At 36.2% G+C, this 12,381-nt stretch overlaps 1 protein-coding gene and 1 long non-coding RNA gene across 2 annotated transcripts; one reads left to right on the top strand and one right to left on the bottom strand.

Moving 5' to 3' along the window:
- The first annotated feature begins 417 nt into the window (after window positions 1-417).
- On the top strand, window positions 418-2,560 carry LOC126721642 (uncharacterized). The gene is made up of 3 exons (XM_050424694.1): window positions 418-811; window positions 1,418-1,546; window positions 2,100-2,560. The coding sequence occupies exons 1-3, from the start codon at window positions 482-484 to the stop codon at window positions 2,277-2,279; spliced, it is 639 nt and encodes a 212-aa protein (XP_050280651.1). The 5' UTR covers window positions 418-481; the 3' UTR covers window positions 2,280-2,560.
- A 372-nt stretch (window positions 2,561-2,932) lies between these two features.
- On the bottom strand, window positions 2,933-3,966 carry LOC126721643 (uncharacterized). Its single transcript, XR_007653895.1, has 2 exons — window positions 3,455-3,966; window positions 2,933-3,342 (listed from the first exon to the last, which is right to left on the bottom strand). It is a non-coding gene; the product is annotated as an uncharacterized LOC126721643 (long non-coding RNA).
- Between the last annotated feature and the right edge of the window lie 8,415 nt (window positions 3,967-12,381).

The raw sequence follows: 12,381 nt of genomic DNA on the forward strand, positions 1-12,381 counted from the left end.
CCTCAACAAGTATATACATTAACTTTTTTTTGAGGAAAGTATATACATTAACTTGATAAAGAGAAAGACATTAATATTTATTATCATAAAAAGTGGAGATCCTTCCAACATAGAAGCTTAAAAATAATAATAAAACCTTGACAACTTTTAAATAGCAAGTCTAAGTAATAGAGTAAGTAATTTTTTCAGGTTGAGTACAAAAAAACTTTCCAACCTGAAACCCGATAATAGACCTGAATTTTGGGGTTGGGTCAGGTTTTAGCTAGGCAAACCTAATTTCTATCTGGTTGGGTTGTGGGTTACAGTAAACCCGACCTGGCCCAGTCCGGCCCGGCCCAATATCACTCCTAGCCTTTGAAAAAAAAGTATTTAAATAGTTGTGGCCATTTCAAAACCTATATATATATATACCCCAAAAACAAAAACCCCCCATTTTTTCATTCTTTCAATTTCACACACACTCGCAAAACCCCGCAAATCCATGGCGAAATACATTACCATTCTCCTCTTCCTCATTCTCCCCTTCCTCCTTTCTCAAAACCTCAAACCGATCCGCCACGCCGAGGCAGCGGGCCCGAGGAAGCGAAGGATCGAAGTAACGAACGATCTTGACGACATTGTCGACGAGGAGGAGGACGAGGCGTGGAAGGAGTGGGGCAAGAAATCCACGTCCTCTGGTGATGAGTCCGATCTCCGGCCTTCCGATTTGTGGAAGATGTCAGACGCTGATATCCAGGCCGAGATGATGAATCCGCATTCCGGGTCGTCAATTGGACTCGTTAAGCTCCGGTTCCGGTCTCCCCCGACTGAGGTAATGCAATCTGGGTTTGGTTTCTCTCTGTTATTTCTTTCTTGGATTACTATGGTGAAAGTCACTGAATATAATATAATGTATGTATGTTTTGGCCAACTGAGTTTGATAATTTTAGCACAGGTTTGAGCTAATTACTGAAAGCTTTTGAGAACGAAACTGGGTTTTAAAATTTTTCTTCAGCCAAATGAATATTGTTATGTATTTTAAAGATGATTTGGATTACAGGTTAACTCAAAGAAAAGCATGGGACTTTGATTTGATTTTAAGTTTGAAGTGGGAACTGTTGAAATTTTCTAGGAGGAGGATGGAGTGGGATGTGGTAATGGCCTAATATATATATATATCACTGGTTGTAAACATTTTCAGAATTTCCAGGTGCCTGATTTTGGAAATCGACTCCTTATAAAGAAAAAATTGTTGTTGGAAGCTAGGAACCATGAATTGGAGGCTTATTTTTGTTTTTGCTGGTCTTTGTTTCAGATGCTAAATTGATGGAAAAATGAATGTATTTTTAATATTGTAGTCTTTTTTGAGTTACCAAGGAAATGGAAGGAGGCTTGTGCTATGGATTCAACTGATGTGTTCTTTTCTTGCTTTCATCAGGATATGGTAGCTGACACTGCTATGAAATGGACAAAAGTTCTGAAAACTGGAGGTATTGGGGCAAGATTAATGGGTATTGATCTAGGCACAATCTTGTTCACCATTGAAAGAGGCCAAGATACAACCGAGGTATGCTTTACTTCTCTTAATACAAATGGTTAGTTATTTTGTAACTTTTTTTCCAGTGAAAATTTTCTCATCAATGTTAGATGTGGTGCACTTTTTTTTTTTTGGGGGGGGGGGGGGGAGGTTGGGATATTCTTTTCACAAATATAAACAAAATCTTCAGCAATTGTTTCCTCTTGATATTGTTTTCTTCTCCAAAGAGGGGCTGGAGAGATGAGGTTTGAAGAGTTCAAGTCTTTCCACTGTATAAAATATGAGAAGAGCAATTGTGTCTCTTCTATGAGTCAAGTGGCGAATGCCAATTCAGGAAATATGATTTTTTTTTTCTTTTTTCTTGTAATAAACCAATGAATGATCTTTATCATTAACAAGAACTAACTTGTGGCAATATGAATATGTAAATCCAGCCTCAACTGTTGCATATGTTTTGGGCTAGAATAATGGTCTGCTTCCTTTCAAATTATTGTGTTCTCCTTTCTATCTAATTATTGTCTATCTTGAGTTTCTGATATTTGTGTTCTCATAACACTCACATCCTTACCTGCTATTTTCCCAGTTGAGGGAGTTTTTGCTGGACCAACCAGAGGCATATGAGATCAAGATTGGGGATCAAACTTTTCGAAGGCCTGGAGATCCTCCTTTTGAGGAGGTTATTGCAGAGCTCCAAAATGAGAAAAACAAGGTTGATAATACTAATCCCACTGAGAATGGAAAGGAATTGAAAGAAGAGTTATAGTCGACTGGTAATCTTTCTGGCACACAACTACATAATTGACTAATGCATTTCTTCATTAAATTTACAGTCTCTGGTTGTAGCATCTTCATCTCCTCATCCTTAATTTCTGCCACTGTAGTACATTTCCAGTGTACCTGGGTTGGCTATTCTTTAATAAAAAGTTCTTATGTTATTTATCAAAAAAAAAATCTTCATCCCCCTCCCTCTTCTGTTTTTTACATCTTGTTGACCTATGTACACATTCAAGATATCATTTATTGTGAACTTCTGTTCAATCTGCTTCTTGGTTCCATTGTTATGCATCATAGTTTAGTGCGCAAACGGAGCATTTCATTTTCCTTCTATTGAGTTTAGGATTTTGTTCATCAGATTATGTGTTCTTACCCGAGCATAACTGGCTCTTACAATTATATACACGAATCAAATCTGTCAATGAGTAGATGCATATGACTAGATTACAGCAATGTATGATAGTGTATGGTTTTTGAGCAAATTACAATACCCGTTTTCACCTTACTTACCTGTGGTTCAAAACTTGACACTTGACACTTTGCCCACTTAAGATAAAGTCTATTAGGCTTCCATAACCCACCTCATCATTTTCTCAATTAAAAAAAAAAAAAAAAAAACAGAACAATGAAAATAAAAGCATATTTGTAAAAATTTGAAGCTTTGGCTCAAGAAGATTCATCCTCTTCATAAGAATGATTTTGAGCCAATCAATTTAAATAAAATTTTCATATTCACACAAATCCAAAGAGAGAAGGGCAATAGATCTGAACACCACCAATCCAAACCCAAAGAACACTCCTCAAACACATATTCAAGAAAAAAAACACACAAAATACAGCAACCTACAAAATCAAAGAAAGCCTCTGGCACTAGCAAAGTGGAGTATCCATGAACGCCTCCTTGTCTTCTTCAAATCCCATACAAGGTTTAGCAAAGTCAAAAGGTCTTGCTAGTGGTATTGTCAAGTGATGGCATCGGCGAAAAATAACAAATACAAATACCCATTAAAACTCCATCTCATCTTTGAAATTGACTCCTCCAAGTCTAGAATCTACAATTGTCCATACACCAAACAATAAGTCAGAACATACACAATTTGTACCGAAAAAGAAATGCCATATTTGCCATCTCCCACTTCAATTTGCAACCCAAAGTGAAATTACCTTAATATAATCGAAGACGAACTCAAAGCGAGCACACGTCTTGTCCTTAATACCACTAAAAGTATCAAAAATACTGATACCCATTCATGGTGGTGGTGCGGCGATCATGGATACATGCTACCCACTATTAATTTATGCGATTCCAATTTGATAGCTGTTAGGGCTAAGCATGGTTTAGGTCGGGTCTGAACCCAATCTGATCTTCACTCAACCTGATAGAATTGGCCCAAACTCTCATTCACCCGAAACCTGCACACTTGGGCTGGGTCTAGCGCAGGTAAGTCAGGTCTAGGTTGGGTCTCCTTCTTTTTGTGTGGGTACTTTTTGTGTGGGTAAATTACGTATTTGGTTTTTATTTTTTATATCATGTTTCAATTTGATCCCTAACATTTCAATTGCATCAATTTGGTTCCTAACCTTTTAGTACCATGTCAATTTAGTCTTTACTGTTATCTTTTGGATGAAAATTACTGAGTGGCAAACGGCCAAAATAAAAATTTAGTTTATTTTGATGTGGCAATAAACTAATATTTTATTTTGAATATTTGCTAATTTAGCAATTTTCATCCGAGAGAAAATAGTTATAGCAGGGACTAAATTGATATGACGTTGAAAAGTTAAGGACCAAATTGACATAATCGAAAGGCTAGAGACCAAATAGAAATATGATGTAAAGGATAGAGACCAAATTTGTAATTTACATTTAAAAAAAAAAAAAAAAATAAAACAATATCTTTTAAGTGTATTAATCAAAATCTGTATTAAGTAATATACTATTAGTCAAATGGCCTGCAATAATATCAAAAAGTCTAAACTAATTATAACTAAATAAATTTGATATTGATCTTGTCATGCCATTTCCAAATGTGACAATTCTATTTATGCAATGTTCCACCAATATACAACCTGCAATAATTTGAAAAAGTCTAAACTAATTATAGCTAAATTTAATATTGATCATGCCATGTCATATCCAGATGTGACAATTCTATTTATGTAATATACTACCAATATAAAACCTGCAATAATATCAAAATGTCTAAACTAATTATAGCTAAATTTAACATAAATACTAATATTACTCATGCATGACCTTTCCATTTAATTTCAGGTTTCAAATGAATTTCAAAATTTTAGTACATGAGCTGTAAAACTGGAGAAATTATTAGGTCCACTCCTAGTGGACCTTCTAACCAATAAAATGCTGCCATTTATACAAATGTGACATCATCAAGTGGTTTTTTTTTATTTTTTTTTTTATTTTTTTGTTTTTTAAATTATTGTGCTAATTATGAATCTGACTCACATATTTATATAAGTGCCATTATTTCATTGGTTGGAAGGGCCACATTAGCAATTCTCTCGGTGGACTTAATGATTTCTTGTAAAATTGCATGATTATCATAATAGTAATTGTAGGGACACGATCCAAAACGAACCATAACGGTTGTTGGGTCAGGATGTGAATGGGCCCATACAATATCATTTGTAGAGAGTGGGATCGAAAGGCTAAGTCGTGTTTACCCGGCGGTGGTTTTGGTTAAGATATTTATGCATGGTTCAGGTGTATTCGCCTCTGAAGCCCTTTCTTCTTTCAGTGGGACTGGAGGCCCCCTCCTTTAGGTTACATATTCTTTCTTTTATACTCGCATGCGTTCAATTTCCTTCGTCCACGTGTAGGGTCGACATTTTCAAGACTGATGCTTGTCCCATCAGTCCCAGACTTAAGTCGTGAGAGTTGTTGATAAAGTTAATGGATAAGGCTCTGTTAGGCGCAGAGATATGCATGGGGAAGATGGCAAAGGAAGCCCTTCTTAGATATTTTAGATTTCCCTTCAAGCACGTCCCTTTACCTTTCTGCCCTTGTTCTTGGGTCAGCCGAGGACTGCACTGTCCTCGGCTGCTTCTCCGGGCCAATTGGGCCATACTATTCTTGAACTCTGGCCATGACCTTTTTCGGCTTAGGCCTCTGGGCCCTTCATCAGCAAGTGGGCCTGGCCCGTCAATTATTGGACCCCACAGTAATGTATTAAAATGTTTGATAATAAGCACAATAATTCTTGGCTATTGAATTGGGTATGAAAAGCATTTCAATGCTCATTGAATTGAGCAACTAATGGGTGAATAGTCAACATGGCAGATTGACGATAATGAGGAGTTAAAAGATATAAGTATCAGAATCATGGAGTTTATATGCTGGGAAAAATGTGCAAATACTTCCTATACATTGAACTAGTGGCCAAGACACCTTCTAAACTTTATTATTGACCAATTTACTCCCTAAACTATACATACCTACCAAATCAATACTCCATTTATTTTCACGTTAAAACAATAATGGAATAAAAGCATGACCTATAAAAATGAACTAAATCACTATTTACACGAGAGAGAGAGAGAGAGAGGCGGTAGAACCACTAGAGGAAAAGCTTGGATCTTAGTTCCAACAAAGATCGAACAACTCATACCTGAAGAAACTATTTGAGTACTGACTCATACCTGAAGACACTAGCATTGACTGAGAGGGTTGGTTGGCAAGACGAAGCTATTTGTGTTATTAGCCAAACAATAGCCTGCTACCAAACAAGTCTGAGAGTAGATATATGGTTTAGTTTTGTTGGACCAGATGGGCTTGGTAAGAAGAAAATAGCTCTTGCCCTTGCTGAGAAATAACATGGAAGCCAGGAAAATTTTATGTCTATGGGTATGAGTTCCCAAGATGGGATGATTAATTTAAACACAAACTTTGGTCAGCAAGAAATGAATGATTATGATATAAAGTTCAGGGGGAAAACTCTTGTTGATTGTCTTGCTGAAGAGTTAACCAAGAAACCCTTGTCCATTGCCTTCCTTGAAAATGTAGATGAAACTGATTTTCTGGCTCAAAATAGTTTGTCTCTAGCTATTCAGACTGGTAAACTTTCAGACTCACATGGAAGAGAAATCATCATCAATAACACGATATTCATGACAACTTCAACATTCTCAAAAACGCAACTATCTTCACATTGTCAGAAGGGAACCCTCAAAATACTCTGCGGAAATAATTTTATCAATAAAATGGTGGCCAACGCAGATTAGAATTGGACATGCCTTTGGAGACAAACACCAAAAGCCAGAGCAAGAATGTATCCGATACAATGAGAAACGACATCTCTAATCCAAGCTTTTTTAATAAAAGGAAGCTTGGCAGTGTTAATGACTCTCTGGGGCAGCCTAAAATCTCAGAGATGGCCAAACAGGCTCACAAGACATCAACTAGGTATCAGGATTTGAACCTTCCAGCTGAAGAAAATGAATTGCGTGACAGTAAGGGAATATCCTCACAAGACGTCAACTCTGGTGGTTCTACTATCTCTCTTTTTTCTATTATGTAAATAGTGATTTAGTTAGTTCTTAAAGGTCATGTGCTTCTAACATGCTCTTATTTTGTTAGTGTTTTAATGTGAAACTAATTGGAGTATTGATTTGGTAGGTGTGTATAGTTTAGGGAGTAAATTGGCTAATAAAAAAGTTTAAGTGGTGTCTTGGTCACTAGTTTGAAGTTCAAGGGTGTATGGACATTTTTCCCTGCTATCAATTACTTAAATGACTATTTTAATTGAAATTATAATTTTTATAAAAATACTCTAAGAAAAGAAAAAAAGAGGAAACTAGCACATATAAATACATCCCTATTAGGATAAGTTTGAATTCTTAGAAGATATTAAATTCTATAAGGACATGGTGTAAAACTCATGTTTACCCCTCCAATCTCAACATGCCACATCATTTTATCATATATTTAAGAATAAACACAATCACACTCAATCAATTCTAATATCCATATATAAATTCAACCAAATTGGGAATTTATTGAGATGTTATTAGGTGGGGTAGAATGTATTGAATTTTAAATAAAATACTGACGTGATAATTACTTATTCGATGGTGTAAAACATGAGTTTCATGTTTTACACCTTATCCTTATAGAATTTAATTTCTTCTTAGAATACATTTAGATTGCTTGATTTTCTCATCAACTAATGCATTTAGGTTTGACTTGACCGTTGACAATCTAGTTTAGCCAAATTCCTAAGTCAGAGTGACCAAATGCAAAATGTGATTCAAATTTGGAATCAAGGTTTAATAGAGGAAGAGGAAGACATGACTCACAAGAAAACTTTAATTTTCAAAAGTTTTGCAATGATGGTTATGGTTACAAATAATTGATAAAACGTTGTAAGTTAAGTAGAAGAAATATATTAGGAATAATTTGTTTAGAACACTATATTCGGAATATAAGTTTATAACATTTTACTGTTTTTGGGAGCGGTTTGGGTCCAGTAGCACTGGACTTGTTGAGATGGTGACACGTGTTACAATCTGATCGGGTCTAGTGCACTGGACCTAATCCAGACCCACTTTTTTTTTTTTCTTCTTAAATACATATGTCCATAAATTACCAATATTACTCCTTAACTTTCTCATTCCATTTTTATCATTTTTTACCATTTTTTGACCGATTAGAATGCTTTATACGTCGAAACAAATATCATACATCCTTAAAAAACATTAATTTCTTTCCATTTAAACAATTTTTTTTTTTGATATTTAATATTGATTATTATTGATTATGACAACAAATCCATAACAACAATCTTACTCTCTATGATCTAGGCTCTTCCAAACCCATTATGCCAGCAAAAATGTTGCTAATTTTTTCATATTCAATTTCCCTAATATAATTCCCTATATTATGTGACAAATTTTTTCCTAATAAACCGTCTACAAATGTGTCAAGATATTATATAAGATTTGTTTTGAGATTATAAGAAATGAAAATATCTACTGTAATTGTTTCTCCTTTCGTATTCTTTTTCACAAAATTTTCCATATCTCAATTAAATGGTTTGCCTCAATATTTACTCTCTCTCTCTCTCTCTGATGAACTAAATTGATCAGTTTTATTTTTTATTTTTTATTTATTTTATTTTTTAGATTAGGTGGGTCAGGTTGGACCCGAGACTCGAGGCAAAACCAAATGTTTGGCCCAAGCCCAATCCAGTCATCCATTCAACCCTTCGAGTTGGGTGGCTGGGTTGGGTTGAGCTAGTCTTTGCTTAGCCCTAGCTATTGTTTGCTTCGAATTTCAGATTTAGGAATGGGGAGTGAGAGAGAGAGAGAGAGTGTGTGTGTGCGAAAGTGGAACATTAGTAGAGTGTTTGGATTAGTGGAGAGCCAAAAGGACGACATGATGAGAGAGAGTTCTCTACTCTCAAACTGCCATGAACCTTGGCCTAAATTCCCACCCTACCACTAATACCACCTCTCTCTACCCCCAAATCACAACCACATACCCACCACGTCAAGTCAAATCCATCTCCAAAACACGTTTTACCCCCAAATCACAACCACATACCCACCACGTCAAGTCAAATCCATCTCCAAAACACGTTTTCAAACGTATATGATGTTTTACATTGAAAATAGGGGGTCTAATAAGTGAACAAATCCTTAAAATGAAGTTAAAGAAGGATAAAAAATTTCTAATCTTGAAGTTTCCTTTTTCTTATATGATGTTGGCTTGTTTGAATTTAATTCTTTCTAGTTTCAATTAAATTATATGAATATCTGAGTTAATTAGTAGCAAGTACACAGAGAAGAATGAATTGTCATTTTCAAAAATGCAAAATAAGCTTGATTGCACTGGTAACCTAAAATTCACCATCACACACACACACACACACACACACACACACACGCCCCTGAGCACGTGCTCATGTGCATATTCAGAGGGGTATTGGGCCTAAGAGCTCATTATTTATGTATATAATGGGCCTAAGGCCCAAGCTAAGGACTGGAAGGCATCCGAGGAGGGTAAACGTTATCAAGAGAGCCCATGTTAGCAAATGAAGAAGTAAGTTTTGATCATAATGGCCTAGGGGGTTGTGTCGAGGATGAATGCCTCATCGGTTAACCAAAGTGGAGGTTTGTAGAGGTGGTCTGCCGTCCGAGTGAATGTTCCAAGAAGTTCTGTTGGCACAGATAAGCATTGTAGAAACAAAGGACATAGGGGAGTCCTAAAATATCTAAGGAGAAAGTTGCTACCACCGCATTAAATGCTCTGTAACTAACTCTTTGGCCGCATTAATGTGGAGGTGATACCTGAATAGTGGTTTTGAGCCTTACAACTACTACCTAAAGATTTCAGGAGGGGGCTGATGAGACAAGTATCAAGCAGCCACCATCTGGTCTACACGTGGAAGATAGAGACGAAAAGGGAAAAGAGTATAAAAGGAGAAGGGAGCAATGAGAGAAGGGGATTGGAAATTTGTAAGAGAAAGCACTATAGCAGCTTAAACCATATCTATAATCATTTCCAATCAATATATATTAGAATATACATCCTCGGACTGTTCCAAGGACAAATTTACTTAGATAACTTTAGTCCATTTCTGTTTGATTATCTTTGAAATCCCATTCTAACTGTTGTCCAATTTATTAGAGCCTAGTTTTCTAACACACTCTCTACAAATTCATTATATTGGGCTTATTGGGTTTGTATCCAATCATACCTTGGGCCAAGATCCAAAAACGCGTCCCTACAATTGGTGCCGTCTGTGGGGAGTTAACTTTGGTGATAGTGAGTGCAATGGTTAATTATGGTAGGATCAAGTCCCCATCAGCAAGAGTCCACGGGGTCCTAACGACAAGATGATTTTCTTAATCTTGAATATATGAGAGATCGAGAGGATAGTGTGCACACGACACATAGGTGTAATGTGTAAATTCACCTGATGAAGTCTTGTAGTAAACAATTTGAACTTATCTACCCACTTTTGATGGGATTAGCACTTACTTGAATGAAGCACGATTGAATGGCCCTAGTTTAGAAATAGATGCATGATTTTTGGAAATCTTGATTGATTTTTTTTGAAAAGATGATGATGATAATCTTCTTCTTTTTTTTTGGAAAATGAATGAGGCATGGCTGAATGCCTCTAGTTTGAAAACTTGTGCATGATGACCTTTTATTTTTGAAAAGAATTTTTCTTTTTCTTTTCTTTGAAAAGAGATGATTGATTTTTATTTGTTCCAGAAAAGGGGGTAAGGCATAGCCGAATGCCTCTAGTTTAAGAGATGAATGCATGACTATGAAAAATACTGATTTGATTAATTTTCTCTTCCCTTTTTTTGAAAACAGTTATGCGGGTGATTTTTTGATTGATTTTTTTGAAAAGAAATGAATAAGGCATGTCTAAATGCCCTAGTTTAACAATCCATGTAAAATTTTGAAAACTTTTTGAGTGAAAAGTGAGTCAACACAGACTCATGAATTGTCAGAAAACACAAAATAGGGTAAACAGGCCTTAGCCGTGTTAGATGCCAATTGGCACTCTTGGAGTGCCGACTAGCACTTTGAGGTGCTAACATGCATGCCCAATTTTGCAGTAATTCTTCACTTTTTTTAGTGTGTTTTCTGTATTTTTGAGTTTTTTGAAAAACATTTTCTCCGTTTGAGACCATGAAACACTTTCCGAGACAACTACAAACTCAGGAAACCTATTTAAACCTAGTCTAGGTTTATGGTAGATTATTTTATCATCTAACCTGCAAGCAAATCTCTACATCAAAGTTATCAAGCAATAATAATCACATGCAAGAGTTACCCATGGCTAAGAATCAAAATTTTCCTCATTCAACCATTCATGATATCAATAGATGGGTTCGTAGCTTTGATTTTAGTACCAAGTCCAATTTTATGGGCTACAAGCTAGAGGGAATCAAGGCCTTAAGGAATGTCAAGATCAAATGGGATTTCCTCTGTGTTGCTGTGAAGTTCTAGGATCCTGAAGATCATGTATTTCGGTTTAAAACAGCTGAACTTTGTCCCACAATTGAAGAATTTTCAGCTATTTTAGGTTATGATCCTAGCAAGAAATCTGTAGCAGTTTCTTGTGATCTCAGACATAGGGAGATTTTATCTGATGCTCTAGGACTTCCTACTTCAATTACTAGTAGCATGATTGAAGGGCACATGGTGAATCTTCGTGCAATTCTTTCAAGACTAATTAACAAATGTACTCATGGAGTGACTGACAACATGCAGAAGAATTTTGGCTTTGCTTCATGGGAAAACTTTTGCTTTGCTCTGGAAGGCCCAGTTTTGCGGATGCTCGAGTCATAGGCATTGTAAGTCAAATTAAGGATGGTGAGAATACTGCTTCTCTGATCTTAACAGAGACTCTTTTAGGATTGGACTCTGTATTTCATGGGGAGAGTCATAAAACTTTCTTGGGAATCTCTTGACTTTGTAGATATTGCTGATGGAAAGACTGGACATGATTGCCCAGTCTACTATTGCTAATTATGGTTCTGTCAGTTTCCTCAATAGGATTGTCCTCAAAACTGAGTGTCAAATTGAAAGTGACCGAGTGAAATTCCTGAACAAGAAATCCAGTATCTCAATTCGAAGGAATTATTATTGGTGGAAGTGCCCACCTCATTTGTTGCGATCTCTAGGATCAGATCACATCTTCATAGTTGGATTAATGAGGGCAACTTTCTATAAGGTGGATAGACTCTTGAGGCAGTTCCAATATGAGTAAGGAATGCCTGGTGGAAAAGGAAGAATACCTTTCACTCCTATGGACACTAATCCTACTTCTATAAGGAACATGTTATTGGGCTTGGAGATGGCTGACCGAGTGGATCAATCTTTTGTGAATGTTCACTTTCACAGGATGACCACAGAATATTCTAACTGGTTAGTGAACAAGATTGTGGACAAGGAGGCTGACATGGTTTCTATGAGAAAACAATTTCTTAGAGACAACCGAGAAAGACATGAGGCTGACAACTATGAGTTTAATAGGAGGGACAACGATGACAAAGTACCTGGCACAGATGGAACCAACAAACAACCAAAGGAGAAAAGACTAAAT

Source organism: Quercus robur, chromosome 4 (assembly GCF_932294415.1).
Source record: "Quercus robur chromosome 4, dhQueRobu3.1, whole genome shotgun sequence".
Classification (NCBI taxonomy): Eukaryota; Viridiplantae; Streptophyta; class Magnoliopsida; order Fagales; family Fagaceae; genus Quercus; species Quercus robur.